Genomic DNA, 20,269 nt, shown 5'->3' on the forward strand with positions numbered 1-20,269 from the left:
GCATCCTTTCCTGCTGTCCAATTTTTTTTTTTTTTATTACATCCTTTGGGATGCAGTTGGAGCAAGCAGTGTTACATGCAGTAAAAACATTTTTTTAGTGCAGCAACATGAGCATAATGAACACTGTTTGTTGTTTAGGATCCCTGTTAGCTGGGGTCCATACTCTAGAAATCATTCAAATAATATGTCGGGTGAAAATATTAACTACACTACATACAAAATGTTAATAAATGCATAAAATCTGCAACTAATTAACCATTTCAGATATACGTATATGACTCCTAGAAAGCTTTTCAGCTTCTCTTTAACACCTGACTTCCGTTCAGCTTTAATTGGAGTTATTGCTCTGTGAGTGAAGGTGCGTTTGAGAAAATTGGTTTTTGCGCGAGGAATTAGAAAACGTCCTTCGGCTGCATGTCTGGTGACAAGTCCACCAGTTTAATACCTGCTGAAAGGTTAGCTTCAACAAAACACGACAGACGAGCCTCGTCAGAAGGCACAGTTTAATTTCATCAATAAATATCGCTAATGAATCAGTTTTTCAGTTTACAGAGGGTACAGCGGTGTGTAAACGTTTGGTGTCACACACTCATTGTGCTCTGTGAGGCGGTGAAGACGAGTCCGGGTCGGTGCCGCTGGACTCTTCTCCGTTCTGCCACCTGCATTCCTGTCCGCTCACATTTCTGCTCCGCCGCTTTCATCAGATCAATATTTATCGTCGCGAGCGCCGATCTCTGACCGCGATCGAATCGATCTAATTGCAATCACATTACCACTCACCTGCCGTCCTCCATCCAACCATCCGCCTGTTCTCCTCCTCTTCTTCACGCCATCATTCTGCTCCGCCGTTGTCTCATGCTCATCATCTATCATTATGTTTTATACACTGGTAATTGCATTACCGCTGTGGGCTCAGGTCACACTGACTTTCTGTTAACGGCGGCGACATACAATCACATTAGAGATACTGTGTGTGTGTGTGTGTGTGTGTGTGTGTTTGAGTGGAAAGCGCTTAGCTCAGCCGCGCTGAGACCGGGCCTCCTCTCGGAGGTGTGTGTGTTTACGGCGTGTGGAAAAATCCAGGAATAGTAAACAGCCTCCCAAGGACTTAAAGAAGTGGATTGAAGACTACTTTGTCACAGAGGAGATTTTCTTCTTCTTCTTCTTCTTCTTCTTTGCGGTTGGAGCTATAGACCAGTCAGCTAATTAGATGCTCCACTGCCGCACATTTAAACAGCATGTGGAAGTTACTCATTGTCAATGTGGCCGGCGCTGTTCAATAGCCAGGCACTTTATTAAACATACTCAATCTTCTTTCCTGCTGTTTAACACTTTTTTCTATCAGCTGAACGTGAAGGAGGATTTCACACGTGGCCGTGTCAGACCAGGACATTCTTTCTACAGGGCGCTCAGGCCCTGTTTGAGGGGAATCTGCACTTAAACTTATATTATTATTATTAATGGTCTTTATTAATATTATTATTAATGGTCTTTATTTCACCAGGAAAATCCCACTGAGATTAAAAAAATCACAGAACATTCACAGCAAAACAGAAAAAGTCAACGCTGTCATGTATTAAAGGGTCAGCATCCTGAGTTTTTCAGATTCATCGTGTCATTTTATAGCACAATCAAGTGACAATTACCGTCATTTATTAGATATCAAATATGACTTACAATTGTTTTCGCTTCCTAATTAAACAAATTGAAATTAGGCTTCTGTCTCTTTAAAAACTCCGCCTTCATCATCACAACATGTCTCCTCTATTAGCCCTTAAACAACGTTTTTACCGGCGTTTCTCTGAGAAGTAGCTCCTATAATGAGCTCAGCCGATGTGCAGTTTCACCAGATGTTTGCTAATTTCTTCTGGCTAGTCTGAAGGAGCTGAGTGGGGGCCCCAAGGGGAGGCAGAAGCTTGGAGTCTTGGAAACTGCAGCTCAGAGGAGGAGCTGTGCATTAAAGGCGGGGCTAGGTCCACCCGGGTGTTTGGCACAGCTGAATGGTTACCATGGAGATTAAAAGGGTGTCTGATGAGGGAAAACCATCATGTTGTAAAGCTAAAAAAAACCTGCCCCTTTAAAATATTCCTGAGTTAAAACATTTACAGACCGACGATTCCTTCTCTAAATCTGCGAAACATTGAGTGATTACAGCAACTTCAGGTTCATGTATTTCTACAACCAATTCCAATAAAACAGAGCAGAACACTGAAAACATTTCCCACATTCAGCTTGGACTTTAGGCACCGACAGCAAAAGTACGTTCTCACAACGAAAAGAATATTCTCCATTGGACTTTCTAGTTATTTCAGCCAATAAGTATGAAGGAAGCAGTCCTGCTACGGCCAAGTTCCTCTGTCCGACCCGGCTGTAATTTGTTCCTGAATATTTCAATCATTTCTTCCCAAAATTGTATCCAGTCTTCATCTTTGCTCTCCGCCAATTCGAATTGGATGCTTGTGGTCGGAACCGGCGAGGTTTCCAAAACCAGAACTCAGACTTTGGGTCGTTCCAGTTCCCCTAATATGAGGTGGAGTCTTTCACAATGAGGTGAAACTAGCAATTTATTGAAAAACGATAAATCAGATCTTGAACTGTCAAGATAAATTTGACATTTATGCAGAAGGTGGCAAAGTTTCATCTACTAATAAAGGTAAACATTTTGTTTCTCTAACCTGGTTTCTAAAGAAACTGCTGCCTCATGATGGTGATGTCATTGTTGCTCCCTGTTAACTTGACAATACTTTAAATCTTTACAATAGCAACTAAGCTACTTAGAGGCTGAGATGATCTCTCCACATTCATTAGGTTTAACTGTAATCTTGTACTTTGGTCAAATAAGACCAGAACCTAAAAACATTTTTATGGTTTTTCATCCACATGAAAACTTAACATCACAAAAAATTATTATTTATAAAAGCTCTGACCAAACTGGATATCTAGGAAAACTCTTTGTGTCACATGGGAAAACAGAGATGTAGGATCCCGCAGATTATAGTCTGACTGTAATCCATAAATCCGCATCATTGATTTGACATGATTCCCAATCAACATGGAGTTTTATTAACTTTATATTCTAACACGCAATTTAAAAGTGGTTCAACATATATATCTGTCTGCATAAATGAACCTCCTGGCGCCATGTTTAATTCCTAACAGGAAGTCGTGCTTGTTTTGAAGCTGTCTGATTGGCTGATGTAGGTTTTAGTTTTGCGCTCCACTGCCCCCTGTGGGTTTGGCATGTTTAAAACGACGCTTTTAAGCAGATTTAAAAATGTGGATGAAGGGGTTCTGTGGTGGCGCAGGGGCAGAGCACAACCCTGTGATGGTCGCAGGTTCGATTCCCAGCCAAGTCACATTTGACGCATGTCTTCCCCCTCTCTCATTACTCTTTACTGTCAGACTACTTTCAAATAAAGGCCACTACAGCCAACAAAACCTTAAAAATATACATGTATTTAAAAATGTGGATGACAACCTTTCTGTGTGATATTATTGAATGATGTGGCAGAAATCTTGGTTTTTAAAAAGACCCAGCAACGTGCGAACAAGGCGTCACACTGAGTGTGAGGCTGAAAAAAACAACTTCATCTTCTGTCTGACCAGCACTTTGTTCGCCTCAGTTTCTACACAGCAGCCATATAGAAGCTTGAGATGACGAGACGTGTTTCCTGTCGGCGTGAAACTGGTTTAATCAGGAATCATTCGGTCAGAACAGACAACTTCTTGTCTTGTTAGGAGCTCCGTAGCTGTGAACCCAACAGCCGAACAGGAAACGGCATTTTAACCAATCACAGCTCAGGATGAAGCCCCACACTTTGGGAACCGCGGTCTTAGATGTTTAGGACAATACACACTCGATAAAAATCTCTATCTCCTTATTTACATTTTCCACAATATTTACAGCTGCAGCTACACATGTGGCATTTATACTGACAGTAACACTGCTGTGTTTTTGTTTTTGACAATCATCTTTTTAACCTGTCTGAATCTTACTGGACAGCTAAGACCTTTTTCCCCTCATCACTAGAGATTCACCGACCCACTTTCTTCACTGAGGTTTCGTATCGCTTGACAGTGATCCAATACAGGAAACGACTGAACTGACTTAAAATGTCTCTTCTTTTAAACACAGTCATGAATGTACTGAAGCACTAATGTATTTGATAAATCTGCATCAGTACACCACTGAAATACACCAACAGCTTCACAAGCCTGTTAAAACTTGTAAAATTTGCTCAATCAGAGCAATCAGGAGGCGTCACAGTCACTGGAAAACAAATGATGAAGAACCTGAAGCTGACGATGACAACAGGCCGATTATGTTGGTCAAACATGTAGCAAATAAACTGCAGTAAATCTTTCAAATGGTTCAGAACGTTCAGTGATTAATTCAAAAACAGTGTAAAATAAATAATGATGTCGCTCAGAGCACAAAGCATAGAACTAGACTGACTAGATCTGCCCATTCAGTCTAATTCTATGGATCGGGAACATCGTCTTCAGTACCCGGTAAGAATTTTTTTCAATATCCAGACTGGTACAGATATTAGTATCGGATCGGTTCAGCTCTAATGACGACACAAAAACTAGATACATCAGCGAAAAATGTATTTTTTTTCCAAAGTATTTATTTTTCTCATACGCAAAAATGTAATCAATCCATCATACTTTTTTTTAGCTGGCATATAAAGTGAATTTTTATTGTCATATATAATAAACTTCAGACAGTAATTCTTCATACTTTAATGCTGCCTTACTCTGGATTGCAAATTGAGCAGGAATAACAATACTGGTCAAAACCAGAGCAGAAATTACAACGTTTGTCTAATTGTTGCCATAATTTTAGTGTTTCAAATAGCAGCTTCTGAAATATGCCATATCTGTTTCACATTACTCATATTTTCCGAGACAATGAATTTTGTGTTTTCATCATCTGTAAGCCATATTCATCAAAATGACAAAATATTGAAAGATTTCTCTCAAGGTGTAAGGAAGCTGAGATCCACGATGTTTTCATGATGTTACATTCTTTGAGCTCTACTTGTACGGACTTGTGTATTTCTTTATGTGTTCAAATTCAGAACATCTTCTGGCTTCTGCTGGAAGACATTCATTTCTTTTTTATTTTTTTTGTTCAGATGAAAGAACGCCGTTCGTAGTTCCAGGTCTTCATCTCAAGCTTTGAACTTTTTCTCTTACATTTTAACAGATGGCTCTTGAAATATAAATGCAGCTTTCCCCTATTTTAACTATTTATCAGAAGATATTCTACCTACAGTTGCATAATAAATATGGACATAGAAAACCGACTCTTCAAGGTCATTGAGATCAGAATTACGACTGATTTGTTTGTAGAGCTCTTTTTTCTTTACACCACGTCTAACAAGCTGTTCATTTTCAGGCCCAGAGTGGAGTTTCTCACTCACCAAGTCTGTAAGAATATAACTTGTAAATGTTTGATAAAGGTTTTTTTCTTTCTTTCTGTGTATCTGGGCTGCAGCAGTCGATAGGAGCGGCGGGTCCCAGCGCTGCGGCTCTATTGGCTGAGAAACATCACACAGAATAAATTCAGTCTAATCCAGACGAGTGAGTTTAGGAGCTCATTTGTGCTGAACTCCAGCGCCGACGCTCTGCTCTGGTCTCTGTTAAAGTTACGTCGAGGTAACTGTGATCTTTCTAAACCGTTCCTCGGGTTTTCTGTGTTCGTTGTTTATGATTCTTTAAACAAAATATCCAACCTGACCTCTCCTTGGGATGAACTCCATTTTAATTTTGTTCACTTCCAGTAAAATCCCCGTATTTTGTCAGTGCCACGATAGATCGTTTTTGAAGGAATTTCTTCAGCACTAGTGGTCTTTATTTAAGAAGGGTGGAAGCATGATGGAATATTAGGGCCATTGTACAGTAGATGGAAAAAAAGAGTAACTTTCAGCCAAAACGTCTCAGAAATTTTCATTAAAAAAACAAGGAAAGGTGACAAGTTGCAAGCAAAAACCTTTCTGGGAAAAAAACAAAACAAAAAACAACATAGGAAATTTCTGAGCTCCAAAAGTTGAGAAAAAAACGTGGAAGTTTTGGTAGAAAACACCCAGAGATTTTCAGATTAATTTTTAATGATTTTTTTTTTTATTTTCAGAATTTTCTTTTAGAAAAAAAAAAACAAAAACATTGAAATTTCTGAGATAAATCTCAAAACTTCTAAGTCAAAATCTTTCAAATTTTGAAACTCACAAAGTTTCCTGTTTTTTTTTTTGTCTCAAAATTTCTTAGTTTTTTTGGCAGAAATGTGCTTTTATTTGCTCCTCTTTTTAAAATGGCCCCGACTTGCTGTGGTAAACAAGGAAAGTTGGACTTGGTGTGGCTGCTTTGGGGTCTACAGCCTCCATACATACGGGGCTCCTTCACTCTTTAGTCACCTGTGTGTAGCTCCATACCCAAAAATACATGCCGCTAAAAAAAAACGAGTTAGTTATGACATGCCTTTCCTGCAGACTCCAGGTCTGGATTCAGACTTTAATCATCTCACTTTGATGACAAAATGTTTAATTAAAACGTATTCATGTCCCTCAAAGTAGCTTAAATTCAACTTTAACCAGGCCGCCATGTCTTCCTTTCTTTTCTCTTTCCTCCATCAGACTCTGCTCTCTCTTTCTCTCTCGCTTGAATTTTAATGTGAAACTTTATTCAGTGAATTAATCATGCATGGTGAAGTAGTCTAATAGTTACTGGGATGTAGGAATATGAGTTCATTAGTGGCAGAAAGACGACTGGATCGGCTCCTGTGTACATAAAAACCTCTCAGGCTAATTCATGGAAGAATCTCACTGGTTGTTAAATCAGAGAGATTAGTGTGTGTTTGTTTTTTTCAGTCCTTTCATAAAATATTCCTCTAAGACTCACATCCGTCTCACATTATTGAAAAAAACAAAAACAAGACACGAAGCTCGATGAAAGACAGCAGCAGGATCACTGGTTCAAACAGGTTTTAATCCATATTTCAGAGACATTAAATATTTAAAAACAATGGAACTGCATCACAACTTTTTTGATCATCTTCATCACATAGAACAACCTCATTATAAAAAAGAACTATAGAAAAAAAGGCCCAAAAGATAGCACTGGTAGAAAAAGAAAAACAGTGGAGGTTGTGCAACACATTTCGAAGGATACGACACAAACCCACGTCGGACTGATGTGCTCTCAGCCGGGTTCTGCACTGATCTTTGTTTCGTTTAGCCAGTGGTTCGGATAGGATCCGCTCACAGACCAGATCAGAGTCACTGCTGCTGCAAAACCACTGGTGGCTGCGCTGGAGCATTCAAGTTGAGCCGGATATGAACTGCATGACATGATGAGTTTGAGCTGCTGTCAGAGCCACTGTTTGGGTTTTCAGTGCATTAATTCAGACATAAACTCTGCTGTACTTTATAACATAAGGCCATGGACTGGAAGATCAATGGGCAAATAGCATTTTAGCAACATTAGCCAGAAATCTCACATTTTCAAAGTTTCATTTTAAAATTTTAAATCTAAAGCCACCATATTTCTAAATAGACAGTTGCAAATTAATTGTACTCAAATAAAAGAATAATAAAAAAAAAAGAAGATGGAGTCTGTTTTATATGGGTCAAAATAATTGTCAGCTAATTTAACAGAAACATGCTGCATACAGCAATTTACTAAAATGCTAGCTTAATTTGGTTGGAATTCAAATTTAGGATTTGTAAGAATCAATTTACAAAATAATAAGGGACAAGTTTTATTTACTCCTGTGAAAATAAGATAGAAGGTGTTGAGTAATATTTAAACTTTGGTATGAAGATGAGAGCTAGCTTTGCTCAGCTAGCTAAAAGCTATCTGCACTTTATCAAGTAAACAACAGGCAGCTAATTAACAAGCTACATTTACTCAAGGGTGCTGGTAATTTAGCTACTTTACTATTTTGTACATTTGTTAATTTTGTTTTAGATTCCATGCTATTTGCTTTTAGCAAGCTTTGCTGAGCTAGCTAAAAACTAGCTGCCCTTTTCAGGTAAACAACAGACCTAGCTAAGCTAAATAACATTTACTCAAGAGTGCTGGTCATTTAGCTACTTTGCCGTTTCGTACCTTTGTTATTTTTGTTTGCCTCATTTGGATTTCATACTATTTGAGGTGGGAAAAGACGCCATTTGGTACCGAGCGTTTCTTTATGACCATCTGTCAGTTCTTACCCACAATAATGGGTTTGTCTATTGCATGGAAATGTGGTTTCATGAATCCTTTAAATATTAGAGATGGGTTCCTTACAGTTATTTTGGTTTAATCTGTTGAATAGTCCAGAAAGAGATCAGAGCAGAAATTGATAGAAATTAGATGCAATATAAAGCTTTCAGAAAATTGCAAAACTACTCTGTATTAAATCTGAGCAATTATCTAATTTATCCACTAATCGAATCCAGTTTTTAATACATGGGTGCAAAAACAGGAATGGACGCTTTAATTGGGATAAAGATTAGACATACAAATGTTAAAACTACCTTTCTGATTTCATCACAGTTGAGCTGTGATATAGTAGATGCTAAATCAGCGGTTCAGCTGCTCCAAAGGGTTAAAGGTCATTTCAACCCTTTGCCAATTTATTCTCCAACTTCAAAATGGATACCTTCACATATCAGCTGACTTTTCATGACAGTCAAACATTTGATGAATTATGGAGATGAATGTGCATAAAAGCACAACACTGTTTATCCTCTCTGGGGGTTATTTCTAGAAATAATAAGCTTTATCTGTGACTTAATGAAATGCAAACTACAATCAGGGAACCGTCGTCACTGCTGGAGAGATTATCAAAGTATTATTAGCTTGACACCATCTGCTGGCAACACACATTAAACTTTCCATTATAATTATTGCAAAAATAATGTTTTCTTCTTACTACTGTCTTTCATAAATTTGTTGACAACTGTGATAATGCAACAAGAACTAATGAGATCCTTAATGAGATGCCAGCAGTATAACAGGGCAAGCTGAGCAAGTCTGTTTCCAAAACGTATTAGATGAAGGAAGACACACAGTCATATCGCGTTACATAAAAATGATTTGTTGCTTTAGTTCAATATTTACCAGTTGTGCTGCGATTCAAACACTAAATTGCTGTAATGTTCCCTTCAATGCAAAGTTGGTCAACTTGTTCTAAATCTGAGTAACCCGGATAGATAACATGACATGAAAAAATATAGTAGGATCATGTTTTCACCAAAAATGAAGCTACACTCAATCTGGGTTATTTATGGATGTCGTATGTGACGTCTAATAGAAATATGTCTTATTGTCTGAGAACTCCTAATTTCACACTTAAATGATTTTGAGCAGAAAATGTAATTTCTAATCTTAAAAAAAACTTTGATGTAAACCTTAGACATAAAAACTATTTGCCTATTTATATTTAAACCGCTCTAGATTAGTTGTGTCAAGACTTGGAAGTGGAAGTTGACGGCACCAGTGGGCCAAAATAAATATTTATTTTTCATTCAATTAAAAATGCAAAAATTTGTTTGATTTGGAAAATAAATATCGATAATAAACATAATTTAATATAATAAAGAGCCTGAGGGGATCTGTAAATCACTGTAGATCTGAAACAACTTTATTAAAAGAAAAAAAAAGATTTCTTCATTGAATGTTGAATTTTTATCAGCATTTTTATGCTAACCTAAAGCTTTTTATGCTAAAAGCTAAGCTCTTTAGCTAGGTCACAGGTCAAAGGTAACAAACCGTCACCATCAGGTTCCTCCTACATGTTTAAATTCTTGCCATTCAAGAATATTTCAGTAAAATCAGTGAGTATGGACATTCATACTGCTCGTCTTTTAGACATAATTCTAACAGAACCAAGAAATGTGTTTACTTTGAATTTTAAGAGCTGCTGGGACATTTCATGCTACATCAGAACTTTAGATGCTGGCGAAATGTTGACATAATTACACTTTTTGGCATTTCCATGAAACCAGTCACTCAACAGGCAGCAAATGAAAACAGTTTTAGTAGTTGATGTATCAAGAAAAAAGCTGGGAGGACAGCAAGCTATTGTTGAAAATCGGACTAATTTGGCCTTAAAAAACACCTGAGCATTTCAGGCAAAGCTTAGCCTAAGGGCAGTAAATACTAAAAAAGTAAAAACTAACCAAATACTTCATTTTAAACGATAAAAAATTGTCGTGGGTTTAAGTTTTGCTCAAAACAAGCACCAGTGATGTGTTTATTTGTACTTGTAGAAGCTTTTAGCCAGAACCAGACCAGGCAGCTAGCTAAGCTAACTAGCAAAGTTAAGCAAACTATTTTACGTTCCTATTGATTTTCCAAGAATGGTAGACGTAATATTGCTGTGCCTTTTTAAGTGTTTTAGGTTCTTGAACGTCCGAACAGCCACCATTAGTGATGCACATTTGCAGCAGCTAGCTCCAGGCGACGTAAAAGATTCACACATTCAGTGAACTACGCAACACAAAACAGACGGTTTTTCTTCTCGTCTTTCTCCAAATGAACACAAGCAATTGTTGGTCTGAGGCTACCATTTATTGCATGCAATGATTTTTAAAGTTTCAGGCATTTCAGACAAAACTGAAACTTCATCAAATCATCAAGAGATCAGAATACAGCAACGGATGCTAATTCAACACGTTTGATCACACGCTTTTATTTTTTCATCTTAAAGCCAAACCTCTGGCGTCAGAACGCCAGTAAAAAAGCTTATGGAGACATCTGATTATACAAAAAACAAAGAAAAAAAAATATTCATATTTATACCAATATGGTATGGAAAATTATTTAGATTCATTCTTTGTTTTTTTAAATAAATAGAGCAATTCCAACTGGACACAAATAGAGGCACTTGAGTTTATTTCTTTTTTCCATGTTAAAGTGAAAATTACTTCCCACATCCACGTCGTCCTCTCACACACATTCAGCCATGGTGAAATGATCCAGAACTTATGAAACTCATGCTGGATTTACAGGAAAGCGTACAGGGGGGGAAAAGTTGATTTTAAGCTTTTGTAGCACAATAAGCAACACAGAAACAGTGGGGACTCGTCTTTTGAATGTACCACAAAGGGTTAAAAATCACTTCAGCTTTGGTGCTGTGTAAATACAGCCGTAGCCTGTGCACGCCCACACACCCCAACACACACACACACACACGCACACACACGACCCACGCTCCTATACATTCTTTCACATTGACTCAAGACACTAAAAAATAACAAACACTCAAGTACACGGCTTCTAGGTGTCACAATCTGTACAGTATGTTACACAAACATCATTATTGTTCAGCAACAATTTAGATAGACTTGACAATCAGCTGTACACGTATACACACCAACAACAACAACACGACGAATGTTGGGAAACGTCTAGAAACGGATCCAGCAGATGATCTGATCTCATCTAGTGCTGTACAAAGTCGTAGATTCGCTTTGACATCTGGGGGGGAGGAAGAGGAGCAGAAGGGAGATCTTCCTCGTTCACCCGCTCTGCATGTGGGAGGGTGGGGGGCTTAATTGGAACCAAATCATACAAAGTCTAGTAGTTTTGGGGTATTGCTCTCCCTTTTTTGTAAGTGTTTGACACCTTAGTAGGTGGGTTACTATGGGAACTAGTACTGAGCAGAAATTTCACAAAAAGCCCATGACCAGCAAATGACATGTTGTTGTGTTTGATGGAAGAAACGCTCGTTCAGAGGAGAAGTAAACAGGGAGCCTGTTTTGTTGCCGTTTACTCCCTAACCTTCATTTTTTACTCTGAACCAGCTCATGTGACTTATAAACAAGGCAGCTAGTTACGTTAGCTGTTTGTAAGCAGATAGCTTAGCAGCTAGCTAAGCTTAGCATAGTCAGAAAGAGTAAGTGAGCTAAGTTGTCTGAGAAATATATATATATATAAATACTCTCTGCATGAATCATTTATCTTGATTTTAATCAGCGGGTCAGTTTGACCCTGAACAGTATGTGTGTCTCAAATTCAATTATACACACATTGACAAAAAAAAAGTGTAATATAAAAAAAAAATTATGTTTTGGAGGAATTTTTTGGTTTCCGACACTATTGCATGATTAAACACTCCTTGGGTCAAACTGACCCATGAACATTTTTGCTGTACCCTAGAAACGAACATAACAGGAGGGTTAAGGTATAATGGTAAAATATTGATATTTCTGGCCTTAATTTAAGAATTGGATTTTGGGGTAGCTTTATATCATTATAACAAGGCAAATGGAAGGCATTGGAGTTTTGTTTTGGAGGCTCCTGGAAATAAATGACACTGTTGGCACTTTATGACCAACAGGCTAAAAGGCTATACGTCTCAGTATCCACTTGTGTCATTAAAAATATCATAAGCTACTCTCTTGATCAATAATGTGAGAGTAAATCCTGCAGCTACAGCTAAAAAAAGTGCAACCTAAATTCCAGCAGCAGTGACGTACATCACATCTTACACCTTGTTTCACCTTGTTGAAAGCTCATTTCATTTCATAGCGTCCGTATTGTGCCATTTTGTCTGTTTTTCCTTCTGTGTTACCAGGTAACACAACATTAAAGATGCCATCTGGTGCATTTTTTTTTAAATACAAAGACAAACAAAACTACAATTAGGTAATTAAATTAGAATTTGCACCATTTTTAAAAAGTGCACTGAAGAACAAAACCTCTGCTAATTTAACTTGTTTATTTTTGTTGATGACATCACAAAAGGCACAATAATCAGCTTGTCTTAATGCTAACGTTATGGCAAATCAGTGGCTTAACACATCTGGACGTGAATTATGAAGCACGTAAGGTGCAAGTGGTTTGGCTTCTTTGACGCTTTTCCATTGCAAAAGTGTATAAAACTTTGTTGATATTCTGCTAATGTTGAAAAAACTAAATTTCGCAATTGTGGTGTTTCCATTAAATGAGACGTGCAATTAAAAATCACACCTGGATGAGCTTAAAATACGACTGAAAAACCACGTCATATTAGCGCAGAAATGAAAAACGAGAGTTTTTAGAAGTCGGCGTGTTTCCATTAAGCTAATTTATTTTCGTAATTCCAATTTGCTAAATTTTATGGATACAAACTGAAGCAAACTAAGAAGAAGAGAATCATTTGAACTTAAACAGAAATAAAAACACAGATGAATGTTTTAAAAATGTCAGAATAAGAAAGAATAGCAATAAGAAAACTTGAAAACCGGTAAGTTGCTCTGTGCCTGACGTGATGTCATCGGATTAACCCAGACTTTTATTTTACTTAAAATATGTAAAAACAAAAAAAAAGGGGCAAAGCAAACAGAGAGATGTTGCTGCATTAGGTTAGCAGCTTTAATTAAAAAGACAGTGTCACTTACTTCCTTCCTTTTCGGATGTTACTACAATTTGTCAACTTCGTACCGTCATCAGGGAGGTCAAACTCATTTTCATTTTGGAGCGCATCAAGATTATGAATGTTCTCAAAGAACCATGCCAGAATGTATTGATGATACCCGTTAATTGTTAAAATATTAATTAACAGCTGTCTCTGTGTTCAATAAGTTCTTCTTAAAATGTAAGCATATTGAACACCTTTTCTCTCTGATCAGTCCATCCAGGACTTTTTTTTGCTACCAAAATCTGAGCTAATTTAGAAATATTTGAATTTATATCTGATGGTTTTTATTTTCTTTATTCGCCATATGGCCTGTAACTTGACATCAAGTAGATCTGAGGCAGCAGTGTAGTAAAAGTAAGACATACTGCCACCTGCAGCTGGGAGTTAGTCTCTTAAGCGTAAAGTTTTTGAACGTTTTGGGTAAAATTTGTAATAAACTTCACAATTTTTTGTGAATTTTTATGGCATTGCAAAAACCTGGAGGGACTGATTGATGTAATTTCGCAGTATGCAGAAAAACTGCTTTGATAATGATTCGACTGATGAGTATTTGAGAAGATTATGTTAAAGGTTGTGATCACGCGTCCCTCTGGAGTCTAGAGGGCCACATAAAAGACTACAGCGGACCGGATGTGGCCCTCAGGCCACGAGTTTGACACATGCCCTGTAAGTGCTAAATATGTCCTTTGGAATCAGTGGGATTTTTCACTTTAAATATTAAGAATATCTGTGTTTAACACCATTGTAATACAAATCCAATCAGAACCGTCTGGACTCAACGGCGGCAGGTTTCGGCTCCAGTCGAGGTACTGAGTCGGGCCTGCTTTGATTCTGGCTCAGGGAGTGTTTGGGGGTCATAGGTTGGCCTCTTTCCCTTCACCGCTGTGGTCCTTATCTGATAGATTGGACGGCTTCTCCTCCAGCCGGATCGATATCAGCCTGAGGCTTTAGATCCAGACCCAATCACTGACGCCTTGCTGCTCCTCTGCTCAGCTCTCTGCCACATTTAGCTGCCTTAATCACATCAGACGCTCACTTATCTTCTAGAAAATGAACCGTCTTGAAAAAATAATAACCTTTAGCTTCTTTCTGCTGGTTATCTTAACAGAGGGTTTGGGCATGTTCTGCGTCTCATCGGGTGTTTCACCTGGATCACTGCGGTGGAATTTGGGCCCAGTTATCATCCTCGCTCTCTCTGTGTGTGTGTGTGGTTTGAGGGGGTCGCAGTGGGATGGGTCTCATGTCGGCTCTAGTTCCCGCTGCTTTGCTCCAGTCTCTAGAGCAGCTGCGCCTCAGAGCGCAGCCAGTGCAGTCCCTGCCTGATGTAGCGCACCAGCTCCACCATGCTGCTCTGCTGGCTCAGAGCCCCCCCCATCGCCGAGTCCAAGTCCTGGAAGAAGTCTGCAGGACGCAGCAGGGAGAGAGCAGGTTACTGCTGCACATCGCCACAACCAAGAGAAACAGTCTCTCCAAATTCTGCCACGTTATATTTGGAAACTGTAGTTAAAATTAAATAGACACTATACTAATGGGTTAGCTATTAAATACGGGTTTACTTGTTACATGAGTGGATTATACATGTAATAAATGTAAGATTATATAAGTAGTTAAGTGGGAATTTGGATAAGTTTTGACATTATTTCAAAAACAAACAGAATCCTAATAAAATTGACACAAATGTTGCCATTCCTGAGAAATGTAGTAAACAAAAAGCAGTTTGTCTTTACCCCAAACATAAATGTGTCTGTTTGTTTAAAATCATGTAATCTAAACTTTTCTGCATTCTGTTCTTGAACTGACTGAGTTGTAAATTTCTCCAGCCTCTCTTCTCCTGCTGCCGAGTGCGACCTAAACGTTTTACTATCTGCTGCCGTCGGGTGTCGGCGTTTTATCACGTTTTAATATTTGTGGATGTCAGAAGCGTTGCGTTGCTCCGCGGCGTTCCTCACCTCTGCTGTCGGCGGCCAGCCTGTCGGCCGTCTCCCATTGCTCGTAGCTCCTCAGGATGTTGTTGGTGATGTTGACGTGGCTGGCGGCCATGTGGTGGATCCGCTGGGGGATCGCCACGCTACTGGACGACCCCGATGCCCCTCCCCCTCCTGTTGCTGCTGCTGGCGCTCCTCCGCTGCCGGCAGGAGACGGGCTGAGTGAGAGGGGCGACGGCGTCCCGTTGACTCTGGAAAGCACACAGACAGGCGGTGAATCCCAGCGGGATGATGGGAACCCAACAGGGAGCCTCTGGGGTTTTACTATGAGAAACAAAAAGGTTCCCCTCAGGGTTCCCCCGGAAGAGCTAGAAGAAGTGGCTGGGGAGAGGGAAGTCTGGGCCTCCCTTCTGAAGCTGCTACCCCCGCGACCCGACCTCGGATAAGCGGAAGAAGATGGATGGATGGATGAAACAAAAAGGTTTGGTAGAAAATATTGCCTGAACACATTCATTCTCCATTGTGTGACAATTACATATTCTGGGGTTTAGTGTCTTTAAATGGGTCCCATTTTATTTTATGTGTATGGTGTCAGTGGTGGAAAATACTGGACCCTCTCCAGAGAGTCATGTTTTTCCATCAAACATGTCCACAGGGGACCAAGGTGGAAACATTTGTTACATTTTCAGCTGGTGTCGTTCACTTTCATGCTGCACTGTCAAACAAATTAAACCCTTTGAAAAACCTGTTCACCTCCTCACCTGCGGTGGCGCTGCACCAAGAACTACAAAGGGAAACATCAAAAACCTCTGAAGACAACTTCCTTCTTCATGTCATGTAAACAAAATGAAGTGCCATCAGATTTCAGATTTCTCTTTTATCTTTGGCAAAGGACCACAGACTATTTCTCCTGCTAGCAAGAAATTAACTGGTTTGTTTTGGTTGCATTTACCCAGAATGCCCTGCGCTATGGTCCACTTCCTGCTTGTGGAGCGGTCTGCAGTGCACTTGGTGTTCACACTTGCTTTCAAACTGTGCCAGAGTTCACTTCAACCTGACTGAGACCTGGGCTTGTAGACAAACCAGAGTCTGATTGCACATTCACAAACGAACAAGAATTTGATTAAAGCAAACTAAACTCCAGCTGCCCTGAATGTAAACCACTTCAACTATAAATTGAAAAGCACAACATATTCAACAACACAAAGACATTAACTAAGCACAACTACAAATTAAGAAAACATAACAAAACAGAAGAATTGTTTGAGTGGATGATTCCACTTTTGACCTTAGACCTCTACCAGTTCTTCTGGCATTTGCTCTCTCTGTTTAGATAAGCAGAGATGGCCAAAGAAAAGCTGAGCTCTGTTTGTCCTGACTCAAATTATTCTTGTATATGTTAACTACATTTACATCGGTAACAAATTTTCAACAAATGCGCTAAAGCCAGAAAAACGTTCGGATCTAGAACCAAAAGTGGTGTAGTCCAATCATTGAAGTTTTGGGTTTCCCACCTCTTCAGTTTTGTTAAAACTGTATTGTTGTTTTTCAGTTTGTAGTTGTGTTTAGTGATTAGTTGAAGTAGTTTGTACTTCAGGGCCACCATACTGAACAGGGCAGGTGTGAATGCACCCTAATCTAACAGAAGAACAGAAACATGTCGGTACAATCGGCTCCTCCTGTGTAGCGCAGCAGGCAGCGGGTCTGTGGCAGTGATGTAATGTCTGTGATGCGGCCTTGACCTGCACTGACCCACAACTTGTGTCTAACTCAGCACCTCCACCCCTCACCCCCACACACACACAGAGCCAGCTCCAGTCCTGCTGCTGCGCAGCATCAGAGCTGTCCAAACTCATTAGTTTCACATCCGCGACTCCTCCACGCCTCTCCTCCTCCATCCATCATCGCCGCCTCCATCACTCCTCCTCGCCGGCCCCTCCGGTCCTCTCCTTCTCACATCTACAACAAATCAATCCCTTTATTTGCTTCCTGAGGGGTTTGTTTGAGCAAGTGGCTGTCACGGGCCGGTTCGGGAAGCCGCAGCGGAGCGCCGTTGAATTAGAAATTCTCAATTATGGAGGTGAACCGGAGTGGGGCGGAGGCCCGTCGGTGTGCGCGGTTACTCACTTTCCGTTGCTCCTCCAAGGAGACGGGGCCTGATGGGAACTCTTCGCCGAATTCTGGATGACAAAAAACAAAAAACGAAACAAAGAGACAATTTTATCATTGGAGGTTGTTTACAGCTGAGCAGTAGTGGAAAAAACTCAAGTTGGACTCTTAGAAACAAAACAAAGACAAACAGCTGGTTCACCCAGACACAGGAGCTGCGCTTCCATCCAACATCAAAATAGGCAAGTTGGAATTACAAAACAAAAAAAGCTTCATGGAAACACAAAAACATGTTGTTGTTTTTTTTAATAAAAAAAGTTTTCCGTTTTCTGATAAAGTTTGTTTGAGGATCAAGTTTAAAAGACAACACTGCAAAAAAACACAAAATCTTACCAAGTAGTTTTGGATTAATTTCCGTTGAAAATATCTCAGCTCACTTGAAATAAAACAAAACTAACTTATAACTAACTTTCCTGCAAGCTAAATAAGTTTGTTTTAAGGCAATAATTCCTTAATGTTTATGAGAAAGTGTGAGTTCCAGTAGCAGATTATTTTGTTTATAACATGGAAAAAATACATTATTATAAATCAAACAATCTGCCAATAGAACTAATACTTTTTCATCAATATCAATTAATTATTTACTTACAATAAGCTCCTATGTCTTGCTGAAAATTGGCTTCTAAGTTAGTTTGGTCTTATTTGAAATGCACCAAGATATTTATATTAGAAATTAGACCAAGAATGGGTAAGATTTAGTTTTTTGCAGTGAAATCCCTAAAAATCAACCATAAAACCAGAAGCTCTTCCCAGTTTCAACATGTGAAATATTCTGTAATCAGAATGTTTTGGGAAACCATCGATATTCTGTATTTCAGCTCTCATTTCCTGACGTCCTTGAACACGAGGCTGCAACTTCTGAGAACCATTAGCCGGCTAAACGAGTTACAGATCTGCTCTGTGGTTCTGCAGAGTGAAGCGCTCTGCCTCCGTCAACACGTCCCGCATGTAAACAGGCTGCGCCGCTGAGCGCCCCGTCAGCCCCTTCCCAGAAATCCAATCCCATCAGTGTGAAACGCAGAGCTGTGTTAATGACATCCTCAGTAATTAATTCAACTAAACGCAATTAATCAAAACAAGCACATTAAACCGCAACAATCCACTGCCGTGATGGATGGAGCTAATTAATGCGTTAATATTAAAAGAAAAAGGAACGGAATGTCACAACGGCATGCAAAATTAATGCACAGGCAGCGTGGAAATGGATCCGAGACGTGTGTGTGTGTGTGTGTGTGTGTGTGTGTGTGGGTGTGTGTGTGTGTGTGTGCGTGGGTGTGTGTGTGTGAGAGTGCGGTTGGCTTCGCACAGTCTGTCACGGATGCAGACGATGAGAGACGGGGAAGAAAATCAACTCTGTGTCCAGTTGTGTGTGTTGAGTTGTTACCTTGAAGTAGTCCATGAGCGAGCGCGAGTACTTGACAGCGTGGTCTTTCTTCAGATGGAACATCCTCAGATACAGCAGAGACAGACAGCGGTTGCTATGGGAACACAAACGTTGGGAGGCGGATGAGTCGTCCGCACAGACTCACCCGTTCAAACTTTCTGCTTGGTGATAGTTAGTTAGTTTAAGCCTGGACAATCATTTAAAGATGTGCAAACGTACAATTAACTCGACTGATATTTTGTCTTTTGCTACTTGTCAGTTTATTATTGGAAGTGTTCCAAGATATTTGCACTAGAAAACAAACAAAAAAATACTAAGCAACATTCTGTGTTTTTGCTGTGAAATAGTTGCTTTTAACAGACTCATCAGTTTGAAGTACAGAAGGTCTGGGAACTTTAATTAGAAGCTCACAGCTTATCACCGTTTCCCTACTGCATTATATGACGTGACACAGAGGTTTATTTCTCATAGCAAAACGAGAAACCTTGGGGTCAAACAGTCAACACACTACAACCATTAGATTATGCTGGATGGTTTTTCTTCTACAATCACAAATACAGGGGATTGGGGAATTATTTCATTTTCTTCATTATAAGGAAATAAAACATATATATATATATACAGTACAGACCAAAGGTTTGGACACTCCTTCTAATTCAATGGGTTTTCTTTATTTTCATGACTATTTATAAGGCAAGAAATCCCACTTATTAACCTGACAGGGCAGGTTGACCTATGAAGAGAAAACCATTTCAGGTGACGACCTCTTGAAGCTCATCAAGAAAATGCAGAGTGTGTGCAAAGCAGTAATCACAGCAAAAGGTTGCTACTTTGAAGAAACTAGAATATAAGGGGTATTTTCAGTTGTTTTACACTTTTTTGTTTAGTGCATATTTCCACATGTGTTATTCATAGTTTTGATGCCTTCAGTGTGAATCTACAATGTCAATAGTCATGAAAATAAAGGAAACTCATTGAATTAAAAGGTGTGTCCAAACTTTTGGTCTGTACTGTAAATACATATATACTGTATATAATCTAAAACCTAGACTTTAATGTGATGAAAATCTAGGTTTCATTGTGACAAACTTGTTGTCACTTTTATCTTTATTACGATAAATACAACAATACATCAAGATAAAAGTTTTAGTTTTTGGCTGACAAGGGCGAATGCCGAGTCAAATTAAAGCTGCAATAACAGCACATTAGTTACCATAATGGTTTTTGTAACTTTTATATATGCACATGTGTTTTTATATTAGATTTTTGTTACACAGTTTGATTTGTAAAGCAGCTCTCATAACACTGCATGTTTCTTCAGTATTCCAACTGGTTTCCTGACTATTACTGGTGCTGTTCACTTTGATCAGATAATTCATCTTAGCAATTAACACTTTT

The 20,269-nt window shown here is 39.2% G+C and overlaps 1 protein-coding gene across 2 annotated transcripts in view; it reads right to left on the minus strand.

Moving 5' to 3' along the window:
- Window positions 1-12,131: 12,131 nt before the first annotated feature.
- Window positions 12,132-20,269, minus strand: part of aff2 (AF4/FMR2 family member 2) — a 204,845-nt gene continuing 196,707 nt past the window's right edge. For both annotated transcript variants that reach the window (XM_023328782.1, XM_023328781.1), the window contains exons 23-26: window positions 18,872-18,965; window positions 17,446-17,498; window positions 15,343-15,569; window positions 12,132-14,794 (exon numbers count right to left, since the gene is read on the minus strand). In XM_023328782.1, coding sequence (XP_023184550.1) covers window positions 14,670-14,794; window positions 15,343-15,569; window positions 17,446-17,498; window positions 18,872-18,965 — 499 coding nt within the window. In that variant the 3' untranslated portion in view covers window positions 12,132-14,669. The remainder of the gene's footprint in view (window positions 14,795-15,342; window positions 15,570-17,445; window positions 17,499-18,871; window positions 18,966-20,269) is intronic.

Source organism: Xiphophorus maculatus, chromosome 23 (assembly GCF_002775205.1).
Source record: "Xiphophorus maculatus strain JP 163 A chromosome 23, X_maculatus-5.0-male, whole genome shotgun sequence".
In the NCBI taxonomy this organism is placed as follows: domain Eukaryota; kingdom Metazoa; phylum Chordata; class Actinopteri; order Cyprinodontiformes; family Poeciliidae; genus Xiphophorus; species Xiphophorus maculatus.